The 25,330-nt window shown below is 50.5% G+C and overlaps 9 protein-coding genes across 9 annotated transcripts; 5 read left to right on the top strand and 4 right to left on the bottom strand.

Annotated features, from left to right (window-relative positions):
• Nucleotides 1-46: 46 nt before the first annotated feature.
• PFICI_08719 (uncharacterized protein) lies at nucleotides 47-844 on the top strand (the record flags this gene model as incomplete). Its single annotated transcript, XM_007837300.1, has 1 exon — nucleotides 47-844. One exon carries the CDS (start codon nucleotides 47-49, stop codon nucleotides 842-844), a length of 798 nt encoding a protein of 265 aa, XP_007835491.1.
• Nucleotides 845-1,816: 972 nt separating this feature from the next.
• PFICI_08718 (Heat shock protein) lies at nucleotides 1,817-4,033 on the bottom strand (the record flags this gene model as incomplete). The annotated part of the gene is made up of 5 exons (XM_007837299.1): nucleotides 1,817-3,028; nucleotides 3,098-3,121; nucleotides 3,184-3,812; nucleotides 3,881-3,942; nucleotides 4,008-4,033. 5 exons carry the CDS (start codon nucleotides 4,031-4,033, stop codon nucleotides 1,817-1,819), a joined length of 1,953 nt encoding a protein of 650 aa, XP_007835490.1.
• A 1,617-nt stretch (nucleotides 4,034-5,650) lies between these two features.
• Nucleotides 5,651-6,827, bottom strand: PFICI_08717 (uncharacterized protein; the record flags this gene model as incomplete). The annotated part of the gene is made up of 6 exons (XM_007837298.1): nucleotides 5,651-6,076; nucleotides 6,141-6,266; nucleotides 6,330-6,484; nucleotides 6,556-6,596; nucleotides 6,660-6,702; nucleotides 6,764-6,827. The coding sequence occupies 6 exons, from the start codon at nucleotides 6,825-6,827 to the stop codon at nucleotides 5,651-5,653; spliced, it is 855 nt and encodes a 284-aa protein (XP_007835489.1).
• Nucleotides 6,828-8,087: 1,260 nt separating this feature from the next.
• PFICI_08716 (uncharacterized protein) lies at nucleotides 8,088-9,901 on the bottom strand (the record flags this gene model as incomplete). Its single annotated transcript, XM_007837297.1, has 2 exons — nucleotides 8,088-9,758; nucleotides 9,821-9,901. 2 exons carry the CDS (start codon nucleotides 9,899-9,901, stop codon nucleotides 8,088-8,090), a joined length of 1,752 nt encoding a protein of 583 aa, XP_007835488.1.
• Nucleotides 9,902-12,271: 2,370 nt separating this feature from the next.
• Nucleotides 12,272-13,585, top strand: PFICI_08715 (uncharacterized protein; the record flags this gene model as incomplete). The annotated part of the gene is made up of 1 exon (XM_007837296.1): nucleotides 12,272-13,585. The coding sequence occupies one exon, from the start codon at nucleotides 12,272-12,274 to the stop codon at nucleotides 13,583-13,585; it is 1,314 nt and encodes a 437-aa protein (XP_007835487.1).
• Nucleotides 13,586-15,505: 1,920 nt separating this feature from the next.
• On the top strand, nucleotides 15,506-19,282 carry PFICI_08714 (uncharacterized protein; the record flags this gene model as incomplete). The annotated part of the gene is made up of 3 exons (XM_007837295.1): nucleotides 15,506-16,655; nucleotides 16,712-17,943; nucleotides 17,999-19,282. The coding sequence occupies 3 exons, from the start codon at nucleotides 15,506-15,508 to the stop codon at nucleotides 19,280-19,282; spliced, it is 3,666 nt and encodes a 1,221-aa protein (XP_007835486.1).
• Nucleotides 19,283-19,883: 601 nt separating this feature from the next.
• Nucleotides 19,884-22,064, bottom strand: PFICI_08713 (uncharacterized protein; the record flags this gene model as incomplete). The annotated part of the gene is made up of 1 exon (XM_007837294.1): nucleotides 19,884-22,064. One exon carries the CDS (start codon nucleotides 22,062-22,064, stop codon nucleotides 19,884-19,886), a length of 2,181 nt encoding a protein of 726 aa, XP_007835485.1.
• A 387-nt stretch (nucleotides 22,065-22,451) lies between these two features.
• Nucleotides 22,452-23,269, top strand: PFICI_08712 (uncharacterized protein; the record flags this gene model as incomplete). The annotated part of the gene is made up of 2 exons (XM_007837293.1): nucleotides 22,452-22,494; nucleotides 22,554-23,269. 2 exons carry the CDS (start codon nucleotides 22,452-22,454, stop codon nucleotides 23,267-23,269), a joined length of 759 nt encoding a protein of 252 aa, XP_007835484.1.
• A 530-nt stretch (nucleotides 23,270-23,799) lies between these two features.
• Nucleotides 23,800-24,344, top strand: PFICI_08711 (uncharacterized protein; the record flags this gene model as incomplete). The annotated part of the gene is made up of 2 exons (XM_007837292.1): nucleotides 23,800-23,948; nucleotides 24,014-24,344. The coding sequence occupies 2 exons, from the start codon at nucleotides 23,800-23,802 to the stop codon at nucleotides 24,342-24,344; spliced, it is 480 nt and encodes a 159-aa protein (XP_007835483.1).
• Between the last annotated feature and the right edge of the window lie 986 nt (nucleotides 24,345-25,330).

The raw sequence follows: 25,330 nt of genomic DNA, 5'->3' as shown, positions 1-25,330 counted from the left end.
AGCGACCAATTCATACACATACACACACGTACACACCACCGACACAATGGGCTGGCTCTGGGCATCATCATCCTCGGCCTCGAGAGGCACGGCCGACGAGAATGCAACAACTGCGACGGCAGCACCAACACCACCCGAGCCAAAGTACAGTGACCCTGAGATTGCCAAATTCATGGCACAGATTCAATCAGAGTTTGGCAGCGAGCCCTCGGCAGAACCACAACGACCGTCACCCTCCTCCCGAGCCGAAGAGAGCCGGCCGAGTCAACAGGCGGCAGCAGCGACATCAGAGTCACCATGGCGCTCCCTCTGGGGGCCCGCCGCACAGTCCGAGACCGAGCCCTCCCCGCCATTGGGCTCGTCGTACACTCATACTAACACAAGGGTAGAGCGCGACGCCGTGCGGCAGCATCCCGATCAGCTTGACCCCATTTCCGAGTCGCTCCTACCGACGACCATGTCGTGCCGCAATGCTCTCGACGCCGCCTTTTACTGCCAGTCGCCTGGCGGCCAGTGGAACGCCGTCTACCGTGAGGGCGGTGTGCGCTCCTGCTCCCAGCACTGGGAAGACCTTTTCTTTTGTATGCGCACCCGTCCCATGACTGGCAAACTCAAGGAGGACGCCATTCGGGATCACTACCGCGCTCGCGAGTTGGCCAAGTACGGCGCTGGTAAGCCCAACAGCACCGACGTCTGGGAAAGTCGCGAGCGCAAAGTGGATGCCGGCACAGCATTTACGGAGCGGTACGATCCTCCAACATTGAGCGATGAGGAGTGGTGGGCCATGGAGATTCGGAGGAGACGGGCCATACAAGAGGCCTTGGCTACAGAGAAGGGTGCTTGAAGATAATTCAACATAAATATAAACGTGTAAAATAAAAAGTTCTCATCACTCCCATCACCCCACTGAATGATTTTTTGTATGAGCCTGTTCATATTCGCTGATTCTCAGTCCCCATGTCTGTAATGAAATAATACATACGATTTCTCGATAAATATGCAGTGAGAACTGGATACAAGGGCAGAGTCTACGGGTGCTTACACACTCAACTATTTCTTTATGTTCTATGATTGCACTTTCATGTGCTCTACATGTGTGATCGGGATTTAGAGGACAACGGAAATTCGGCTTCCATTGGGTCAAGATCCCTAAGCCCTGTTGTGCTCCCTGCGCCCCATGTTCACTCAGGTCGATTTGAACACAACTTTGTGAACCTTGGTATCCTGGGCAGTTGTCGAAGACGGGCCTCCTGGTTTTGTTCTCGCAACTCATGCCACGGTTGCTGGTAGGGGGCTATGGTGAGAATCTCTAAGAAGTATCATTTCAAAAGACATTGGGTTTGAGTGTCACTTTTGATGATAGACAAGAAGAGAAGAAGAGCCTAACTACTAAAATCGTGACCCTTAGTGAACGAACAGCAGAAGTTTGATTGTGCTAGTTGAGGATGATACTAATCCATAGTAGAACGAACATCTTATAAGTAGAGTGAAAGTAAAAAGAGTGAATATCTCACGCATACGAGATAAATTATTCTGCTTAAATCAAGCAGACTAATGATGGCGGGATCATGTTAACTTTTAATTCATATCACCAGTGTCACAGATCAAAGCAATCAGAATATGGAAATTTTATGAAATATTATATTGTTCATCGGATGCGCATCTAAACTACATCCATGCATCATGTCGCAACTTTTTGTCCTGTATCATCATTACGTGAAAACTCTAAAGCAAATGCCATTTCCATCCATTGTGTCGAAAACACCGGAAGAACGCCGAAACAGAAAGCAGAGAGGGTATAATTGGGACAAGCCGCTTAGTCGACCTCCTCGACGGTGGGGCCGTCGTCGCCACCGGCGCCAGGGGCACCACCAGCGCCAGGGAAGCCACCGGGGGCACCGCCAGCACCGGGCATGCCGCCAGGAGCACCACCAGCACCGTAGAACTTCATCATGATGGGGTTGGCAATACCCTCGAGCTCCTTCTGGCGCTCCTCGTACTCCTCACGAGTAGCTTGCTGGCTGTCATCCAACCAGGCGACGCACTTGTCAATCTCAGTCTTGAGGGTCTCTTTGTCGGAGGCATCAAGCTGCTCCTCGACCTTGGGGTCGGCCAGAGTGTTACGGAGAGAGTAAGCGTACGACTCGAGGCCGTTCTTGGCTGCGACACGGCGGCCCTCAGCCTCATCCTCCTCCTTGTACTTCTCAGCCTCGCTGAGCATGCGCTCAATCTCCTCCTTGGACAGACGGCCCTTGTCGTTGGTGATGACAATCTTGTTGGACTTGCCGGTACCCTTCTCAACGGCAGAGACGTTCATAATACCGTTGGCGTCCAGGTCGAAGGTAACCTCGATCTGGGGAACACCACGGGGGGCAGGGGGAATACCAGTAAGCTCGAACTTGCCGAGCAGGTTGTTGTCCTTGGTGCGCTGACGCTCACCCTCGTAGACCTGGATAAGGACACCAGGCTGGTTGTCAGAGAAGGTGGAGAAGACCTCCGACTTCTTGGTGGGGATAGTGGTGTTGCGAGGGATGAGCTTGGTCATCATACCACCAGCGGTCTCGATACCCAGGGAGAGAGGGGCAACGTCGAGCAGCAGAATCTCGTTGGTAGACTTGTTGGAAGTGTCACCGCTGAGAATGGCAGCCTGGACGGCAGCACCGTAGGCAACAGCCTCATCGGGGTTGATGGACTTGTTGGGCTCCTTGCCGTTGAAGTAGTCGGTAATGAGCTTCTGGACACGGGGGATACGGGTGGAACCTCCGACCAGGACGATCTCGTGGACCTGGGACTTGTCGATCTTGGCATCGGCCAAGACACGGTCAACGGGCTGGAGAGTAGAACGGAACAGGTCCTGGCAGAGCTCCTCGAAACGAGCACGGGTGATGGAGGTGTAGAAGTCGATACCCTCAAAGAGAGAGTCGATCTCAATGGAAGTCTGGGCAGACGAAGAGAGAGTACGCTTGGCACGCTCGCAAGCAGTGCGGAGACGGCGCAGAGCGCGGGCGTTGGTGGAAAGATCCTTCTTCTGTAAATTATTCATGTTAGCCTGTGAACACTTTGAGGGGGAACTATTATAGGGATTCTCTTGACATACGTTCTTGCGCTTGAACTCGTTGACCTAAGAATAAATGTGTTAGCTTGTTGTTCCGATTGACATGTCAGGGGATATTGTCTACTTACGAAGTGGTTGACCAGACGGTTGTCAAAGTCCTCACCACCCAAGTGAGTGTCACCAGCGGTGGACTTGACCTCGAAGATACCCTCCTCAATGGTCAGGAGAGAGACATCGAAAGTACCACCACCCAGATCGAAGATCAAGACGTTGCGCTCACCCTCGGCCTTCTTGTCAAGACCGTAGGCGATAGCGGCAGCGGTGGGCTCGTTGATGATACGGAGAACGTTGAGGCCAGAGATGAGACCAGCATCCTTGGTAGCCTGACGTTGCGAGTCGTTGAAGTAGGCAGGAACAGTGATGACAGCGTTGGTCACGGTGCCACCAAGGTACGCCTCGGCGGTCTCACGCATCTTGATGAGGATCATGGAGGAGATCTCCTCGGGGGTGAAGGTCTTGGACTCGCCCTTGTACTCAACCTCGACGTTGGGCTTGCCACCCTTGTCGATGACCTTGAAGGGGAAGTGCTTCATATCAGCCTGAACCTCCTGGTCGCTGAACTTGCGGCCGATCAGACGCTTGGCGTCAAAGACCGTGTTGGCCGGGTTCATGGCGACCTGGTTCTTGGCGGCATCACCGATCAGACGCTCGGTATCTGTGAAGGCAACGAAAGAGGGAGTGGTGCGGTTACCCTGGTCTGGTGAATAAAGTTAGCGCGCTGTCGGCTAATGACGTTTGGGAAAATCTGGGGATTGTGGGACTTACCGTTGGCGATAATCTCGATGCGGTCGTCACGGAAGACACCGACACACGAGTATGTGGTACCCCTAGAAAAATAGTTAGCAACTGCTGCGAGAAGGGTAAGAATCAGTGAGGGAAGGGGAGTACGAACAAGTCGATTCCAACTGCTGCAACCATGGTGGCGGTTGGTTGTGTGATGTGATGTATGGGTTGAGGGTATTCAGGAAATTAGGAATGCGCCTTGCTTCTTAGGCGAATGCGTGGAAAATGTCTTGTTGAATGTAGAAAAAGTGTGAGAAAAAAGGTCCTTGTGACTGGAGGACGACTTTTTTTGTATTCGTTTGTTTGTTTGATGGATGATTGAGAAGTGAATGATGGAAAGAAAGAGTTTCAGTGCTGCAGTCAGGCTCTTCATAAGTAGGCAGGCAGTGGCAGGAAAAGAATTGCCCCACCTGAGGTATTGCCAATGGAGAATCTTCCAGAATCTAGAAGATCGCATTCACCAGAAACGCCTACAAGCGCCCAATTCGGTCTACAAACTTCCAGAAACAGCTAAAGCATTCTTCAATTTTCCCGTCTCTTCTACTACTTTAATCTACCGGCTTCTGGCTCCTCCAAAATTACCGCGTCCCTACTGTTTTTCCCAATCTTTGCAGAGCTCTGCGACACAACGAGAGCTTTCGAAGAGTGTCGTAGAACCATCCACGACCCCGCCATGGCCGGGCGGTGACGTCTTGTCGAACTAAAGTCGTAGCCCCAAAGAAGTGGATTTTTTGTCGAGACCCACTTTCTCTCTCTCTCTCTTTTTTGCATCTCTCAGGCAACCTATCCAATTGCTGACTGGGGGGCCTGGGGCAGGCTTTTTCTTCGTCCCCTTCTGTCTGTGCCTTTCAGCTCAGCCATGCATCATTCATGTGTGTCTGCAGCCCGCCAAGTTCTATGGAACAGTGTACGTACCCCTCGATGCATGTGCGCGCATATTGCCAAGGGGGCGAATAAGTGGAAAATTTCCAACCTGATCGACCGCCGTAGAATGGTGTCGCAGAGTTTCGAATAGCAACTCGTCAATTCATCGTTCCATCTCTAATCATTGCCTATTCCATCCGTACGTCATGTCACTGTATCTGCATGATTAATTCTCTTCCAGATAGATCTAGATCTCGTTGCACCAAGCAAGGATCAAGGCGTAGAACCCAAATGACTCGAACGCTTCCAATTGCGGACAATACAGGAGCTCACGTCGCTTTCTACAACAGCTACACGCCAGTTCCGCCCAATCCGCCAATACACTCTTGACATAGAATGGAAGCTTAGTCAGAACAACATGCAAATAGAGATGATAGATCTGATTTGAGCAGTCTGCTAGAGCTCATCATCGCATACCACTAATTTTGGCTATTTAGATAATGACTGGCAGTATCTACGTGTCTGGTATATGTGGTTGGTACCTTTAGTTGTCCTGGATTTAGATACTGGCTGCATTATGTGCGATTGAAAAGCTTTTTAGGTGTCTGCAATAAGTAGTCTACCATGCTGACACGACACGTGGGAGACACTGTGACATTGTGAGTTGGACCCGACGGCGGTGCGACATGCTTGCATTGCGGCTTGAACTCCAGGAATTTATTGCCAACACGTGACATTTGGGGAATGCATTGCAATCCAGGACTCATTTCTACGATACCTGAGCATGATATAGTAATCACTGAGACATGAACTGATTATCCACCAGTGTCCATCGTCTATCTGATGTAGTGGTGGTTTTCTTTACGAGCTCATAGCAAAGCCCTACCTCTAGCAGACATGCTCAACCTTCTCGGGCGTTCCGTCCTTGGGACCCAGGTCCGTCTTGAGCGCGCGCCCAAAGAGCTCGAGCAGGACCTCAAAGCAGACCTTGGTAATGGCAGGATCGTAGCGGCCCTTGCTGAGCTCGTCGCGGATAAAGGCGTGCTGGGCCCAGGCGAACTCGTAAAAGCTAAAGACGACGCCCGCCTCGCGCAGCTTGAGGCGGATCAGGTCGCGGCCGGCGTCCGGGACGTGCGTGTCCTTGAGCCCAAAGATCATGGCCACCTCGCCCTGGACCTCGCTCAGCTTGTCAATGGTGTGGGTGCTGCCCGCCGGCGCCGTCGCCGACGTGTTGGCGCTCTCGTAGGGGCCGAGGGTTCGGCTGTGCACGTCGGTGGCAAAGTAGGCCGTGCAGGCGTTTACTCGCGGGTCCAGCTGTACGCAAGTTAGCAACATTCCGGTTCGTGGTTGGCTGTCAAGGGAGTTGAGGGAGCCGTACCGCTGCCCGAAGAGCCAGGTGGCCGCCCAAGCACATGCCCGTCACACCAATCCGTCCAGTGCACGTGGGTAGGCTGAGAAGATAGTCTACTGTCTTGTAGGAGTCCTCATCGTAGGACTGAAGTGTCTACAACCCGCGCATGAAGTGTCAGCAACTTGGCAGAAGCTACTTTGGCACGAGTTGACATACCTTCTTCACCTTCCACTCGTTTCCCTTGTCCGTGCCCGGGACATCGTATGCAAGTGGCTCCGGTCCAGTGAAGTCATGGTAAGACGATGGAGCTGCAACGATGTAGCCTTGTCCTGCAATCTGGCGGGCGAATCTGGCCACCGGGCCAGTCACTTCTTAGTGTCAGTCGGCTGAAGACACGTACGACGGTGGTCAAAGGATTATTCTCCAATGGGCGCGCATTTACCTTGGTAGATCTCGCTGAAAACAGCGACACCAGGGAATCGTCTTTCTCAATGATGTCAGCGCCTATTCCAAAGTTCCCAGCACAGCCAACGCCCTTTGACATACGCATTAGGATATTGGGGGATGGTGGGGTGGAAGAGAAAGATCCCTATGAGATGGTCAATTGGTCAGCTTCTCAACAAGCTACAAGCTCTCAAACTATTACATACTCATTGAGGACTCCTTTCCATCCACCTTTGTTTGCACATCGACATGGCTTTCTTTGATGAGCATTTTGACTCTTTTGAGGCGATGGCTTTTTGCAGCACTTTGAAGTGATGTGAGAAAGTTGGTGGTGGCATGGGTGTTTTATCACCGATCCGGTCCACGCACATAAAACCCCGCGCTCGCCGAAAGTGGGACCCTGAGTAAGCCCGGATCCAGCTCCGGATTCGGAGCCGTACAATAAATATTAGAATTATCATGCTCCGGTTGGCGTCACTGTGGACATTAGTAGTGTGTAAGTCACTTCAAGCAGGTACATAAATCACATTCTCGATTAGAATACCTGCGTAGGGAACGTAGGTTTTTGATGATCCGGCTCATTGAATGTATTGATTTTAAGCCGACATCCTGACCGGTGTTCCGTAGTGCTTGTAATAACAATCCATCCGACATTTGCTTGATGAAGATGAAAGTACACCTTTTTGATAAGAAGGTGTGTAAATTTATATGATATTCTCAGCAAAGTAATACTATGAACATTTAATATTTGAGCTGGACGCAACGTCAGACAGATACCCCTATCCATTCAGTTTTGAGTCGTGTAGTCTCGTGAGGTGATATTGTTGAGAGTTGAAATTGAAGCAGAGAAACCGGAATTCATTCCTGTGAGAATCGTATTTCTTTGACAGAGGAGTGGCGAAAAGTCGGCGACCATAGCGAGTTCGTAAAGATGTAGGCTCTGTTTTGACCAAGTTAATCAAATCATCTTAACGACATGAATACCAGGTCTCCCTCTCAAATAGCACACTGTTGAATAAACACTGCGGATTTTACATCTATCGTGAGTATGAGCGCTAGATCCATTAACTTGGGAACTACTACAATCGGGATATGGGGCGTAGACTATCGCCGACAAAACATCCTGGTTGGAACCCGAGGGCACTGACAAAACCAGGAGCCGAGGTTTTAGCTTTGCCAACAAGTTTATTATTAGACAGCACTACAGTCAGATCATAGAAGCCATTGCCTAAACATTCCATTCGTACTTGGTAGTGGCGCAGTAGTGCCAGATTCGGTCATCACGGACCACTTGGTAAACAGTACTCTTCATGGCTCCATCTATGGGGTTATGCTCCCCATTCACAAGTGGGTTAACAACGCACAAGAGTTGCCATGTTTACGAATCCGTAAACGAACGAATCAGAAATGTTTAGTGTACAATCTTTTGTTTTCCTTGCCATGTCTTCTGGGAGCACTACATTTAATCGTAAAAGATATGGCGCACAAAAATAGAAGCTACTCAAGGTGGCAAATGTATTCGTACTCGTCTCAGTCTCCCATCATATGGAATCTCTCATGAGCTGATAGAGCAAATGTGGGTATAGAGCATCCACACTCTGGACATCGTAGAACGTCCTCTGGCTCATCTTCAACCCACTCGTCCATTCCTCCTTGGTCATCAGAAGTATCTGGCATGAGCTGCTTGGGTATGGCGCCCGTGATGTCTTCAACTTCGGGAGAGGCAACAGGGGTTGATTGATCGTAAACGGTAAACTCTTTGAACCTTGTGTCTTGTGTCTTGAACATGAACGATATGTCACGCCCACTGCCCGTGCCTTCTTCATTTCCTGTGAGAACCATATTGGTTACACAAATGTTGATCAAGGACAGATTCCATCCCTGCCGTTCAGTGTGGAGTCGCCTGAATTGAGGTAGTACAACCTCATTGACGAGCCGTTCTACAATGACCTCTTGGCTGTCTCTCAGGGAGAAGACAAAATTCGGAAGCGATTGACTTCTCGAATTGCGACTGAATGTATTTTGATTATCCGCAATCGGCCTATTTTTAGTTCGCGTTGATAGTCGTAGTGTTTTAGGGCAGGCAAGCCACTTGCGGCCGCTTGTCTCCTGAGCATGTAAATCCTCATCTAGCAAGTCAACATGCATTCTCTTGACGAGTGAAGCTGTTAGGGCCCGGAGCTCTCGCATGAGCTCAGAAGGCGCATTGAGTGGTTTGGACATGTAAGTGTCTTCAATGCTGATTTGAGTTGGCACATCACTGGCCTCCTTGACAGGAGACTCGTCAACTCCATGCAGAAGTCTCCATACTTTCAAACCAATGCCCCTTTCTGCGCCTGATCTGCCAAGAATCTTTTCAAGTAGCTCTGGGGACATATTCGGACAGGAAAGCACTTCTTGAACAGTAATCTTGGCCGAATATTCCTCACTATGGGGAATATCTGCTGAATCACGAGAGAGGGCGTGGTTTTGAACAAGATGAGATGTTTTATGACCTAGACCGGGGACCTTCCTGATCTGATGTGCACCCATGAAATTTTGAACGTCTTGGTCCTCGAGACTGATTAGTGAAGTCTGGTTCTTGGGCTTGTTCCTCGTCCCTGCCAGTTTGGCAAGGACCTTGTTGATAGAAACACCACACGTTGAAGTATAACCAAATTCCTCCTCCAGCTTGTGCCGGAGATACCCAGCCAGATGTGATGCTAGGATCAAGCGAAGCAGGAGCGGGTCCCGTTCAGACTCGTCCTGGCATCTGTACTCTTTAGGATATGTGCATCCGAAGAAGGAAGAGGCATCAAAGGCAAACCCTTTCTCGGGATCTTCCTGCGATAATTGAAAGAAGGATTGCGCCAAGGCGTTCGGATTGAGGATTTGTTGGTTATAGGAAATTATGTCGGAGACATCCAAAAACACCTCATCGAGCCCCAAGCGTTCAACTCGCTTATTCCAAGAGTGCGATCGTAGAAAAGTCCATAGTTTCTTGGATGCGGCTCGGAACCGCGTCAAATCCTCGCCATTCATTAGCACCAGATCGGGACAGAGCTTTTGTGCTTCCGATATGAGCATCAGCTTCTTGACACCCCTGGCACGGGCGACATAATTGCAAGTGGCTAGTATGCTCTTCTGCTTGATACCCAGGGGTAGGGATCGTAACGAAGGATTCTCATTCTCGAAGACACTGGCGTAGAAGCAATCATAATCCTTCAACCATTTTAGCACCAGGAACTAAGAGGAATGCGGCTACGCCAATATGCGGATCTTACAAAATGCAGTATAATGCGATTCTTCGGTTCCGAGAGGCTGTTGGTGTCTCGTGCTTGTGGGGTTTTCGTCCCGGGGAACATTGTATCCACGCTCGGCCCTGGAGTCATGTGATTGTTGTTGTTGGTACGCGGTGCGTTCCCGGATCCGGAGAGGATTTGGAGTCACCGTCGTTTATTTGCTTGCCTCCGAAATGCATCCAGATATGACTGAAGACGGTACTTTTGCACCAGACTATTTGACTAGTATTGACAAACAAATCGTGGATCTTACAGATTGTGTCAGAGATCTCTTGACGGAGCGTGCTGAGTAATGAACTAATTAGGTAGAGGTGAGCAATTCGCGTCCCAGGCAGCGAATATTGGATCTCAATGGATCAGGAGCACTGGCGGCCGTTCATTCCTTGGGCAGGGCAGTGCACAAAGTAATAATGACAGCACATTTTATTTTTATGAAGTAGGTCCGCTGATCCAGGATGAATCCATTTCATGATCATCAAAGTTACTAAAAAGGAGTCGCGGACTCGCAAAATGCCAAATCGCATTTGATGTTCGCAAGTTTCACAGCCCTAGTTAGACCACGTGGTCCGTGCATATGGACTTGGCTGTCTACAGTAAGGACGTTTTTTTTTTGTTTCAATAGGCTCCTCCTCCCTTGTCAGCAGTTGAGTCCCATCAGCCCAGTCAGTCAGTCCAGCCAGCCAAGCCAAGCCCAGCCCAGCCCAGCAAATTCAGCTAACATGGTGCATTATGGTGCATTATGGTGCATTATTTTTTGATCTCGGCCCTGACAACTTTCCGAATGTACCGAGCAACCGAAAACGACAGTTCTCCATTCAACACTTGATCAAAAGAGAAAATATTGGGCCCCGATGGCGAGATATATCCCTTGCATCAGCTCAAAGCCACATTCAGTAGATGATACATCCTTGAATTTTTGTCTCGGAACATGTCAAAGATACCCACAAGCGGCGAATATTGATTTTGTTCGGGTTTTCCAATACAGTGGTAACTCAGCAGAACCCCTTGTCTTCCATCTAGCAATTAAGCATTCCACATTCCGCATGGATCCGTGCACTTATGATATTCCAATTATAGTCTTTTTTAAGTGTATTAGATTTTAGGGCCCTTGCTAACAAGCCGATCGGGGGTTCCGTCTCCCGATGAGCTGGCTGGCTGGCACGGGCTGGCGTAATTGTATGGGGCCCTATTGCCACGCTGGCTGCCCAGCGGCGTCGGACATTTTCCCCCATATTTTCCTAAATGGGGTACTCAGAAAACAAATGCCTGGGTCTTACAGACTAGTTCTTCGCTCTCTTGTATGATTGTATCATCTCATCCTCGAGAGTTCTCGATGACCCCGATGCTTAAACATTGTCACCGACACTCGTAATGGATTTGTTGATTCACAGGCTATGATGTTTTCCCATACTAGGAATCAGAGAGGTACCTTTTTACTGGATTGTTGGATCCACTCGGCGGATTCGGGTATCTAAAAATTGACATGACGGTACTGTGGTAAAGCAGCGTAGTGTATTGCGTGTATCTGTCTTTTCTGAAATGAAGAGACCGAGGCGACTGACTGTTCTTTTGTTGCTCGTAAGCCTGTTGCTTGAACATCTCATGACTGGGGTGTGAGGCAATCACGGGATTGACATGGGCAAATGTTCTTTTTTCGAGAAGAATCCAATTGGTCTCGACAACCATAAGTAAGAGTTGCATATGTGGTTATTGACCAGTTGGCTGGCCAATAGCTTTTGCTGTGCTCTTTCGTTGACCGCTCAACCTCGACTGGCATCTCTTACCAAGCTGGACTCATGGATTAGCAACGAAGGATGCCCCGCAGTTAAGCGATGGATCTTTGTTCGTTGGAATGGCCCAAATTAGACGCCGTACAAGCATGGGACCAACTGCGACAGCCGACTAAGGATCTGACTGATTGGCTCGTCTTACCCATGGCGGTGGGCAAAGGGATGTGACAAGCGCCGTTTAACAAGACCCCTGTGCCTCTTCTCTTTTTATAGCCAACCAGCATGTATTCTCATCGTGAGCAACTGCATTAGCCTCAACACTCTCGACTTCCCCAGCTCCTTTTTTACTCGTCTGATTTCCCCTCCCTTTGTTTCCTCGACCTATCTCCTCTCGTCTAGAACTGCATCACATTGCATTAGCTTTACCGTCTTTTTGGCTGCCATAGCTGGATTCGAATTATATTAAACTACTCGCCGCTTGTTTCCCTCGTCGACACTGTCATCTTACCCGCTTCTCTCTGGCGTTCGACTACCCGGCCGGCTGGGAAGCTGCTCATTATAATTCTGTTGCCTGTGGCACCGTTAGAGTGGGTATGCTCGACTATAGAATTCTTCCTTGATAGTCCAGAGCCGCACCATCTTTCCACTACTATCTGTATAATTCAATTCCCACATCGCCGGAATCTCCACAAAGTCAGCAGCAATGTCTACTTCAAACACCTCCAAGAGACCCCGGCTGTCTCTCCAGACTTCAACGGCAGCAACTGGTCGGACCAGATCAAAGAGCACACTGGGCCTCCATACCGATATCAAGTCGCCGACTGCCTTTAACACGCTTTCAAATGTATACGTTACCGCGATTGAGAGGTCGACGCCGGTCCAATCGACACCAGTCACCGCTATAAATCTTCTTCAAACGTTGAGGATACAAACAAATCCAGAGGTTCTCAAGGATCTGCAAAGGACACAAACTCCATACACGGCCACGTATCCCGACACTCCATTATCTGCCAACCCAAAATCGCCCATGCAAATAGAGATTCAATTCCCCAGTACCATGACCGCGACGCCACCATTATCAGCAGGACCCGTGGAGAGTACAGCGCCAAGAGTGTTTTCATTCGGCCCCACGGATATCGCCGGACAGGCCGGTCCTACCTCTCCGGCGCAAAGCCGTAGGAAGATGCTGAATGTTCCAGCGGCCAAGTTGCCATATACGCATCCTCGCTCCCTTCACAGCATACTGAGGAACTCTCCACTGCCACACGCAGGCGACAAGTCACCGATTTCGCCGAGGCGGCAGTCTCTGCGACTCCAGGAGAAGGCGGCGCGGCGGGTGGGATACGAAAGCCCCCTAACCCAGACGATCATCACGGAAAAGTATACCAAATCGCATGTCGATTTGCTCAGCGAAGACGCGTCGCCGTATTCAGCAACACCCACGGCGGAGGACTCTGAAATGGTCCTCGACCACACCATGGCGTATACTGGCGACGAGACCCGTGATGGCGGCCAGACACCGGGACCATTCGAGGAAATGAGGCGACGCATGGCTGGCTTGGGGTCAGATAATGCCGCCGGGTCACCACGCCCCGGGGGCATTCGCAAGAAGAGAAAGGAGAAGAAGCGCAGATGGGTGTGGACGATTGGCCAGGATGCGGAAGAGGAGGACAGCGAAGCCAGTGTTTCACTGCGGGCAGCCGCCGCGGCCGAGGCGTCCACGCCACGAGTCGTTGTGCCCATGCTATCCATGGTGCAAAGCAGCGTCGAGGCTGCCGAGCCGCGGGCACACGACGCCAATGTGGATGTGGAGATGTCAGACGCCAGCAGTGTCTTGTCCTCCAGCAGAGCAACCACGCCCTTGAATGGCGATTTAGATGCAAGGACGCCTACTCTCGCTGCACTCAACACGCATCTGGTGAAAGCATCGCACCTTGGCTCTGCGGTTCTATTTAACTCAGAAACTGGAAGCAGGAGGGATACTCCCGTCCCGCCTGATCTGGTAGCCAGCAACTGAATCGAAAATGCAGGATTAAGAATTCAAAGAACCCTGACAGCACCAGGGATTCTATAGTTCTGAATATTTGGGGGAGTATACTTATCGTATTTGTATTTATATGCATATAGCAAGGGAATCTGCGAGCATGGTCACGGGCGCATTATGATTGGGAGAGCACCATTGCATTTATCTGAATTGTATCAAATTTAGGAAAGGCTAAATCGCCACGAGATATGATGGCACAGAATTGCACAATGAGATATAGCTTGTCAACTTTCTCCATCAATCAGGATCATCAGTCTGAAGCAATTGAGCATGTGAATGAGGAATATAGGTGACTAGTAAGAAAGAAATATAATGGTAGGTTATTTTTCATATACTATTCTCACCTTGCGGCAGCACACTGAGTTTGTTTTGCCTACCTAGTCATAAGCACGTGAGACGGTTGATGGAGGTAGGATGAACAACACTCCGTTAAGCGAATCGGCACTCATATTCCGGGTCTAGCAAGCGACCAGTGTCTGGTACGAACTTTGATGACTATCAGCAACTCCTGATACTAGTCAAAGGTACGTTTAGTTCAACTGCTTTTAGTATACAGACTTCAGTAGACGGTCGGATGGTAGTGACTGAGTTTGCTGTAAACGACGCCTGGATCGCCAGCCCATCATGACGCAAGTTTACAGAACTGATTTGCATCCTGGTCGTAGATCTTGCGGCGATCTAGCGCCCCTAGGCCCAGACCCTAAGGCCCGAAAGAAGGGCTGATTGACGGTGCAAGAACAAGGGATTTTCAACGAGCTGAAAAAAAGAAAAAGAAGGGAGATCAGACTAGTAGGCATCTTGTATCCACAGCATTTGTAAAATCGATCGATCACATCAAAAAAGATGCCGCGTACAAAGGAGTGAAGGACACCCTTTTTGAGTTGGGCTCTTGCCTTCGATTGAGTCTGCCGTGCGACAGTCGTACTGAATCTCAAACGCTTTTTTGACGCTCTACCGACGGGCGGCTACAGAAACCGGTTTTCAAGCCTCGATGCGCTAAAAAGCCCACTGGAGCTTGGCTTGCATACAAGAAGCTATGGCCTCTGTTGCGCGAGGCGGCTGGCGGGAGGTTGTGGGGTAGGTGAGTAGTGTGCAGGAGCTGGAGCTTGGGTCCTTTCCATGCTAGAGTGCAACTCGAAATATGGGAATCTGGCGTCACATTTGAGCACATCCATTCTTTTCGGAATATAAGTTATAGATAAGAAAGATGCATAGCCAGCAGGGGATGCATGGGGGATAATACCGAAATGAGAAAAGAAAAATTGCAAAAAGTTTAGTGCGCGGAAGACAGGGTTGGAAACAGCCAGCCATTTGCCTTGCAGGACGTTTCCAAGAATTTGTACGGCATAGAGGCTGACGCTATCCCTTTCCATAACCTAGATGGGATAGCTTCTACTGCCTCCCGTTGACACACCTACGTCATACATAGTGTTTCGCGAGAACAGCGCGCGCTGGCTCGGTACAATTCTCTGTGTCCAACATGAGAGAGCCCCTACATATGTCTGAACCCCCCTGAGGTCTCTTCCTCGGTTGTATTCTTTTACCTGGTCACTTGTTTCCCCCTCCTCGGAACACCTCTTCGCTGTTCAACCCTTGCATACCATTGCTGCAAAAGGTTGCAACAGCAAGTCCCGACTCCCAGCATCTTGGAGGGCCTCTTTCACGACCATTGCCTAGTGTTGTAACGGGACACTGTTTCCTTTTGTGACCTGAGCAGGAATTGTTGTTACAGTCCTAGAAAGGCGCTTTCACGTGCGTCAGGATAGATGTAAGTGATGCCGCCAACTTGTAAATTTTCTTGAACGTATCGGAGTATCTAGCTTACACGATGTGATGCTTAGACATCATCTTAGCATTGACTCGTCGCGAATGCTCTGATCAAAATCTGTCGCCATGTCCGAAGAGCAGCACCACCATGGTCCTGGTGGCCATTATTCGGGTCGTAACCGGATCCCGAATATTCAGCAGTTTGTCGCTAGCCTGGATCGTGACAAGAGGGAAAGAGATGCCCAGATCGATGCCAGTTTAAAGTCGAACCAGACAAATGGCCAAGGAGTCAAAGAGCATACACCAGAAAAAAAGCACACCAAAGGCAAAACCGTCAGTGACCCCGTTACTGGCAGGGACGTCGAGATTGCCGATGCCGACCTTGACTTTGAGAGCGCCGTCGACAACCCCATGCTGTCTGTGCCAAATGCCAATCTCGGTAAAGAGACGACCGTCAAGACGGAAGCTACGCAGTCGGGCGAAGAGTACAGATACAACCAAGACGTGACGGCGCCTCCTGACCCAGTTGCAACCGGATCAACCTCAGATGTCCCCATCAAAGGTGAAAAGACCAACATTCTGTTCCACCCCACGCCTTCTGTCAGCTATGAGCCCATGTTTGATATCATTGAGCAAAAGGCCACCATTCTGTGCGCCGGCATCTTTTTTTCAATTGTTCTCATTGGAAAGTTCTTTGGCGGTAGACTCCTAGGTTTGATACCCCTTGCTATCTGCGTCGCTTCTGGCGTGTTCCTCTGGATGAAGGATCTCGTCAGGCAAGGCAGAGATATTGAATGGTCTAGTGAGCAAAAGCGTGGTGAAATGGCAACCGCCAACCTGATCCCCGAGTCTGTGGAATGGATGAACACTCTACTCGGCATTGTCTGGGGACTCGTCAACCCTGAAATGTTCGCTGCCGTTGCGGATACTCTCGAGGATGTCATGCAAGCATCGGTCCCCGGTGTCATTGAAAACGTCAAGGTTGCCGACATCTCTCAGGGTAACAACCCCATTCGCATCCTCAGCATGCGAGCGCTCCCAGACGACCACATGAAAGATGTCAAGGAGGAGATGCACAAGGAAAATGAGAAAGTCAAGGATCCTCAGGAACTTGCAGCTGATGAAGAGGGTGGCGACTACTACAATCTTGAAGTGTCCTTTGCCTACCACGCGAAGCCTAGTGAGGGCTCAGTCTCTAGCAAGGCGGCCAACATGGGCATGCAGTTGATCTTCTACCTCGGTGTGAAGGGCTTGTTTGGCGTTCCTCTTCCAATCTGTGAGTTCTTCGACCAAGTCTCTTCAAGTATGCAATGGAAAGCTAACAGTTTACAGGGGTCGAACTCATTGGGCTGGTCGGAACTGTTAGACTGCGACTCCAGATGTCGCCTCAACCGCCATTCCTCAAAGCCGTCACGTTCACGCTCATGGGAGTCCCGAAAGTCCAGGCTGGTTGTACGCCCATGATTGAGCGTGGTGTTAACATCCTTAACTTGCCCGTCATCTCCAACTTTGTCAACTGGGCCATCAAGACAGCAGCGAGCATGTATGTCGCTCCCAAGAGTATGACTCTGGATCTTGGCAAAATGCTCCAGGGTGATGATATCCAGAAAGAAACCGAGGCACTTGGCATCATCTTTATTCGTATTCACAAGGCAGTCGGCCTGTCCAAACAGGATCGCCGTGGCTCTGAAGGAGGTGGCAGCGATCCCTACATCACCGTCAGCTTCTCCAAATTCGGCAAGCCCATGTACTGTACTCGTGTCATTCAGGATGACCTCAACCCTGTTTTCGAAGAAACCTGTGCTCTCATGGTTACAACAGATCTTATCAAGGCTGATGAACAGCTATCAATGGAACTCTGGGACAGTGACCGGTCCAGTGCGGATGATGTTGTCGGAAAGGTCGAGCTCTCGATGCAAAAGCTCATCCAGCACCCAGGAAAGATGTACCAGCAGATCTCCAAACTGAGAGGCGTCAAGGCTGACAGCGAGATGCCTGGTGAGCTTCATTGGGAAGTTGGTTTCTTTGGCAAGACTCAGTTCCGTGCTGCTCTACGGACTGACGGCAAGGACCTCAGTCTTCCTCCTGAGCTTCGTGACAAGAAGGAGTTGCAGGATGACAAGGGAGCTATCGACAATGCGCAGGAAGATGCAGTCACCCACACTCCTCCCGACCCTCTTTGGCCATCTGGCATCCTCTCTATCGTTGTTCATCAAATCGTCAATCTTGAATTGGAGAATATGAAGGGCAGTGAAGGTGGCAAGCGCAAGGGCGGTAAAGAATACGAACCAGCCCGCGATGCCGGCGAAGTCAAGGAGGAGGCGAGCAAGAAGTTGCCCAGTGCTTACTGCACCCTTCTCCTCAATGACGAGCTGGTCTACAAAACGCGAACCAAGGTTGTTTCATCCAAGCCCATCTTCAACGCTGGTACAGAAAGGTTTGTTCGAGACTGGAGATCAGCTATTGTGACTGTGGCTGTGCGCGACTCGAGGAATAGGCAGCATGATCCTATCATTGGTGTTGTACCTCTCAAGCTCTCTGATATCCTGCAAACATCCAGCCAGGTATGTGTTTTTCAAATGATGCAAACTAAACTTCATGACTAATCTTGGACGACAGGCAACCAGATGGTATCCCTTGGATGGAGGCATCGGATTCGGTCGTATCCGTATCTCGCTTCTCTTCCGCTCCGTGGAGTTGAGACTGCCTCCTCCTCAACTCGGCTGGGATGTTGGCACCTTTGAATTCACATCCGACACAATCACCTCGACCTTTGCCGAGAAGAACAGCTACAAGCTCCGTATGCGCACGGGTGGCAGTTCTGGAGCCATCAAGCGCGAACAGTGTACATCCGAGAATGGTCAGCTGGTCTGGAACATCAAAGAGACTGAAAAGATCAAGCCTCCTCGTTTGCCAGTGCGATACCGATACCGATCACCCATTTTCTTCGAGTTCCATGCCAGTGGCAAGCGCCATGCTGAATGTTTTGCTGCCATCTGGCTACTGGAGCTCGTGGATAACGAGCCAAAGGAGTTTGATGTCCCAATCTGGCGGTGCGATAACAGCCAGCGCCTGTCTCAAAATTACATTACAGAGGAGAACTTCAAGAACATTCCCGATCTCAAGCTCGAGGAGGTTGGTCGCTTACGATTCAGTGGACGCTTCAAGGCCGGAACCGATCGCGATCACCTGCGGTTTGTCTCGGATAACGACTCCAGGGAGACCATTGAAACTTGGGAAGCTTGCTTTGCTGAAGGTGTCCGACACGAGGAAGTTTCTAAGGAGGTTCCTCCCGTCATTCAAGAATTGCATGATGCGTCTCTCACTCAGGGTCGCGACGTCTTGGCTACTGCCTCTGAAGAGGAAAAGCAAAAGTGGCTGGCCAAGGATGGTACAGATTGGACCGGTGCATTCGGCAAGGACCCGGCTACTATCATGAGTGGTCGTCAAAATGATGATGAGGATGAGGAGGAGGATATCTACGAGTCCGAGGATGACTCGGCACAGGGTGGGAGCAGCACCACGAGCTCACCCCAGCGGCTCCGCCATCCCAAAACTGATCTAGGCATTGTGGATGGCAGTAACGCGCCCATGTCCGATGGTCGCAGCAGCATCGATACTTCTTCAGATGCACGCAGAAGTAATGATACCGGCATTACGCAAGCCACCACCAACGGCAGTGCCGACTCCAAGGCCAGCAAGAGCAGCAAGAATCCCATTTCTCAGTACAAGGACTACAAGTCGCGCAGCCGTGATTTGCACCGCCAGCACAGAGGTCTGATGCAGTGGCGCCCAATGCGCAACATCCAGTTTGCCAAGGATGAGGCCAAGTTTGCCGTCAGGCGTGTTACAAAATTGGGTTCGCTCAGTGGAAGACAGCCCGATGTCGAGACCGAAGTCTAAAGGACTCAGTTGCGATCCTTTCTCCATGTCTCTTTTATTTCGTTATAAAGGAGTTGGGGCCTTTGCGTTGGGGGGTTTGTTGGGCAAGTGGAAAAATTATCAGGCAACGGGAAATGACATGACGCTTTCAGTACCTACTAATCTTTAAGTTTTAACCAGGGCCAATTGTCCTGTTGATGTATCTTTAATATAGCAACCGCAGAATGAGCAATGAATTGATGTCTTGAAAAATCAATATTTGCTACCTACTTGACTCGGTGTGTCACTACTGAATGCCAAAGTATAGATTGTTAGACTATCTGATATAATGGTACGACGCGTGACACTTCCTCCAATGATCGATACCACAACCAATGACGATTCATTTTCATGGCGATCAAATTTGCCTCCAGTCATGGCTTGGGCATGTCGTTGTCAGATTTGAGTTTCACATGCATTTGATTGCCAGACTTGATTCCAATGAAATGGTGATAATTTGTACATGTGGGGGGTATCTTAGGGTGTAGCTATGGTACATGGAATTTTACATACGGATCAAGACAAGATCCTTCTTCTTTCCTACACATTGAACCCCAGCTTGTTATTAAAAAAAGCTCACGAGCTACTCAGCAGCCCTTCGCCGCTGTTTCTCAAGTTTCTTGGCACCCTTCATGCTCTTTCGCGGCCGCGACCTCTGTGAGGCAGCCGTCACCCTCGGCTTGTTGAGCAGCCAACCATTCATGGGTCGCCGGTAGCCGATAAATTTGCCCTCGGGGCTGTACACGTCGACAATGGGCCAGTTGGGCTCGCCGTCGCCGTTGTCGTCGTCGGTGCGAGCCGGGCGGCGCGGTTCCTCCTTCTTGGGACCCTCGGCCAAGGCATCGAGCCGTTCGAGGGCCGTGAGCTCGGCTTCGGGCTTTGCTTCGGGGGCAGTCGGGGCTCTCCTCTCGTACAAATCTCTCGTGCGTACTTGGGCTACAACCTCGACCCAGCCGACGCCTTCAATCAGGATATCGGCGGCCAGCACCCGATAGGGCAGGCGGTCGACCTTGATATTGACAGAGTGCTTGGCCGTGATGGGGCCGGCACGCTCCTTGGTCACGTCCCATTTGAGAGCAAATGATCCGGCATGCTTGATTTTCTCTCCCGTGCCTGGGGCTGCGATGCTGTCGATGTTTAGAGTGCTCGTTTGGGTCTGGACCGCAATCGCCTTGTCTGTGCTTGTAAGATGCGCCTCGAGTGGCGTGAATGCATAGCTCATGATAATGGGACCGGGGACACGCGGCGTAATGCGGATCAATCCACCCAGGAGAACTGATTTTCCTTGCTTCAGCACCATCTGTTCCGGAACCACGCGCGAGCGTAGTATTAGCGATGTCTGCTGTCCATCCTTGACATACTTTTCCAGGCCCGTTCGTTCTAGGCCCGGCAAATCAATGAGTTCTCCTTTGCCATTTCCAAATGGAACTCGAATGGGCGATGCCGTGGTTCCCGGAAGATCAGAGACCAGAGGCATCTCGGGGTATTGAGTCTCGGGGGGCGCTGGAGGCAGCAGGGAGTATTCGTCCACCTTGTCTGCTTCCAGCTTGGCAATCATTTCATTGCTATTGGCGTCCTCCTCGATTTCCTGAAGCGCTTCACGGAGCTTTGTTGGTGGTTCAGGGTCGTCTTTGGCAAACATGTCGACCTTGATCTGGTGACTTGATGGGTCCCAGTCCATTCGTCCCTTGGGAAAGACGGCTTCAAAGAGTTGACTCTTTCCCACATTGACCTTCCCGACCAGCCAACCTGCGCCGCCACGGTTCCAGATATCTTCCTTGAGTTCCTTGGTCCACCAACTCCGTCTTGAGCTGACACATCTGATGTTTCCTAGTCGCAAGTCCTCTCCAGTCCGACCGAGGGCATCCCGCAAGACTTCTCGAAGGTACGGGACCAGGCGATCAACTTGAGGCTTGGTTGGCGCTAGGAGGTCGGCTCTTGTGATGACGAAACTCATCTCTGTCTTTTGGCCATGATAAAACTTGCCGGCCCTTGAACGCCGGTTCTTGGACCGAAGAGGCATCAAATGTAGCAGTGAATGAATCTTGGGCAACAGGGACATGGGAAAGTCGGCAGCATCGAGGACATGGTATACATGGTTGTACTTGTAGGGAGACTCCTCGAGCGTGTCTCTGATGGAGTCAATCGTGGGGTGGTAGATGGAAACACCAGTTTGATGATGCATTAATGTATGGCATCTGTCGCAGAGAGGCGTTTTGAGAGGTGCTTCTGGTTGAACTCGATCTGGTTGAGGTGCCAAGGTCGGCGCAATGTCGTCCACATCCACCCCCAGAGTCTTGAGCTTTTCCATGTCCACCGATTCAATAGTCCTGCGAAAGACCTCGTCCTCCTCGCGCTCACTGGCCTTGAGTTGTCGTTGTTGGGGCTGTTCCAAGCCTATATACCGGCGAACGACTTTTCTGCCCAGGTCAAAGTAGCCAGGCTGATCAGAGTGCGAGGTCTGAGAAAGAGCACCGCAGCCCGTGCATTGTGCAGGAAGCTTCCGAATAGGCTTCACGTCATGAACATCGTTCTCGACAATGTGTGCGGCCGTTGGTGTGCTGGTTGGCACGTGCAAGCAACGAGATGATGGTAACCTCCATTGCGAGCGACTGGACAGTACCTGACCCGCGAGAACTTGCGGCCTAGCATTGTGAGCAGCAAGAGAAGGGCACAGAAAGACTGGTAGCTCCAAAGCTGTTGTTGAGACTTCTTTGGTGCGAAGGGCAGTATTCAGCCATCTTTTGGAAAAGCTGCGATGCATCGTTTTTAGTACATGTGAAAACAATTCTTGTCGACTTGCAAGTCTTGTTCAACTTTCCCCCAATATAGAAAAGTTCCCAGTCTCAATGTCAGTGCCAAAGCTTCTTCTGCTTGCATGGAAAAGTCCAGAAATTCTAGAGCTAGCGGCTTCGATAAGGCAGCGCTGGAGCCACTAACAACACGCTAGCAGGGGCTATCCGTCCCCGATAAGGAATAATCTTCGGGCCGTATCAGCTGCAGGCCTCGAAATTTACTGCAAGTCGGGTGCTTTCCAATTGACGATACTGGGGCGCGCGGGTACGATACGACACGCCGCGACAGCTTCAGCTCATACCAGCAGCATTTTCCCACTCTTCCCCTGAGCACGAAAGGCTCGTCGACCGGCAAGATGGTGAACCCCGGAAAGCGCATGAACATATTAAAGGCCGTAAGTCTCTTGCGAACGTGTTGATTGCTCCTATTTAGAACCAAGACTAACAATGTTTTGCAGAAGGTAATTGCTTCACGCCGCTGCGCACTCTGCTTGAGGAATCATCCCCCATTCTGACCCACGCGACAGCTGCTCGACTTACGGCATGGCCCCGGTGCGGCAATTCTCCCGCCGGAGATTACGAGGATACACATGGATTTTGCGATGAGGTGGAACGACGGTCACCTTGGACCAAGGTGCGACCCCAATTTGCATTGGCTGAGATCTGGCAACAACCCGCTAACGTAGAGGTCGACAGGAAATTCTGGAAGCTATGTCTACCGCGGTTGAAATTCTGGAACCCAGCGATCCCAATGTTGTTAAATCGGCACACAAACCAGTCGGGCCCAGCAGTCATGTCCATCTATTTCCGTCAGAGCGCAGCAGCTGCCGCATCAAGGCATCATCAACTACCGCTCGCCCAGCAGCCGCACTCGAGCACCACCAACGAGACGCCGGCGCCGGCGCCCGAGGAGGATGAACGTATAGTGACCATTGATATGAAGAACCAGCACTCGGACGCCATCTTGGCCGAATTCTTGCACAAGACGGGCGCCACCCAGATACATCCTACGGCGGAAGAGAGGTCCGAGATGGTGCAGGTCGAGGAGCTCAAAGAGAAGTCTGCTGTGGACCGTGCCATTGTCAAGAAGTGGTTCGACGCCAAGCGGGCCGAGGAGAGGATGGCTGCAAGGGCCAAGGAGGAGGCCGAGGCCATCAGATTGGCCAACCAATAATTCATGTTGAATGCTACATTGATGGGGCGTTGGGAGAAGAAGGATGGATGACTTGCACCAAAAAAGAGCCCGCATTGGGCCATGTATCACTACCCTTCAGCATGCCGTGGCGAAATGTAGATATAGGCGCGGCTGAGCAGGAGCTGTTGTACAATTGACACCAGAATAAGGAAAAACTTTCGGCACTTGTTGGTTATTGTGCAAGAGATTGGAAAGTGATTGATTGATTCATCATGATGAGACGAGGACAATCGGATAGTGGACTGCATGGTTCTCTCACAACAATGCTCACTGGATGTCTGCCGCCGTGTGGGAGAAGCGCTAGCCATCCAATGGAATAATCACCATGTGAAATGGAATAATCAATTCTTTCTATAAGGATGGTTCAAGTTTTCTAGACGGCCACTCCGATTCAATAGTCTTTCACTATCACCAACCACCTCCACAATCATTTAATTCAAACCTTGACGCAGCAATCAACACCTGCATCAGCATCATCACACACCTGCCCCTTCAGACAAGTCGCAAAGATGCTTGCCATCAAGAACCAGCTCGCCGCCGTTGGCCTAGCCATGCTGAGCGTTGCCCCTGCTTTTGGCAGCGCTCCGCAGGCTGCTGACGTCTGGACCATCACTGGCTTCAGCGCTTCCTACACCTGGGAGAATAACCGCACTGCCAGGTTTGTCTCACTTTGTTGACACTTGCATGTACCTTTTTAGAACGACTTCTAACGTACCATTGCAGCATCGACTTTGACCTCTTTGTCCCCAACACCGCCGACGGTGCCCCCAACCACTGCTCCATCGCCATCCCCGGCCTCGAGGCCATTCTGCTTCCCAACGTCACCGATGCCAACTGCGACAGAGTCGGATACAAGTTTGACTTCACCCTCTACACCATGACCGGCGGCTTGTACTCGGGCGCCGATCTCTGCGTCTATGGAGGCGACTCTGTCCGCCGTCACTACATTAGCGATGGCGACTTTGTCTTGGTTCCTTACTATGAGGAGGATGGCACCGAGCACCCCGACATCGAGTACCGAGGTGCTTCCGAGTTTGACTTGGACATGGCTTAGGAAAGGACAAGGAACTGAAAGTGCCTAGAACATGAGGACAAGGCATAGGTACAGAGATAGACTGCATGGGGCTCTAGTAGAAGACAAGATCAAAGTTCTTCATCACAATGAACACGGACCTGTGATTTATTTATTTTGCCACCATATTGTGACTCAATTCCCACTTGCGTTTGAGCACAGAGCGCGATGGTGTGCGAGGATTGACCTCTATAGTTCATTATTTGTGTGACTTCCTTTGAAATCCGGGAATGATCTTGTTCATGTATTGCTTAGTCTTGGCTGATTATATTCCCCAGGAGTGCCCTCTTACGAGCTCCCAGTGCGTTTTGATTCGTCTTTGTCCCTCTTGTGTGTGTGCATGGGCTTGTGTTGATCTCCTGATTAGGCCATTGTCCCTCAAGGTTGATGTCAATGTCTGAATTTTGCCTTGCCAGAGCTTGAACTACTGTTCTCTATAATCTGTGGTCGCTATAATACACGCTGCGGCACTCTCATGGATTATCAAGAACACATCAGATAGAGTAGTAGAAGAGACGCCAAAATCCGGCACACACAGTCCCTCGATGCTGGGAACTCTTAATTTGGGTTTAATCACCACCGTGAGATTTGTTCTCCACGTTGCCTGTGCGAATGACAAGAGCGTAGGCAGAACTTGGCACGTGAGCTCATTCATTGACACAAACTTCTGATGTGAGATGAGATCCTGAGGTAACTATATGCTTGGTTGAGTCCTTGACCATCTCTTGCGCCTTATCTCCTTCTTCTACCAGAAGGGCTCGTAGGTCAATTGAAGATTGGCAAATCATTATGAAACACGCCTTGAATTTAAACGTTTGCTGCATATGCTTATTTTCCGGTAAACAACCCTTGGACATAATGGGATTCAGTATAAAAGTAAGGGTGCGCTTTCGCATTATTTTAAGTCTTCCTTTTCTCTTTTTTTCCTTTTTTATCTTTCTCTCTCTTTCTTTTTCTTTTTTCTTCTT

Source organism: Pestalotiopsis fici, assembly GCF_000516985.1.
Source record: "Pestalotiopsis fici W106-1 unplaced genomic scaffold PFICI_Scf_6, whole genome shotgun sequence".
Classification (NCBI taxonomy): Eukaryota; Fungi; Ascomycota; class Sordariomycetes; order Amphisphaeriales; family Sporocadaceae; genus Pestalotiopsis; species Pestalotiopsis fici.
This window is presented reverse-complemented; position numbering and strand designations above follow the sequence as displayed.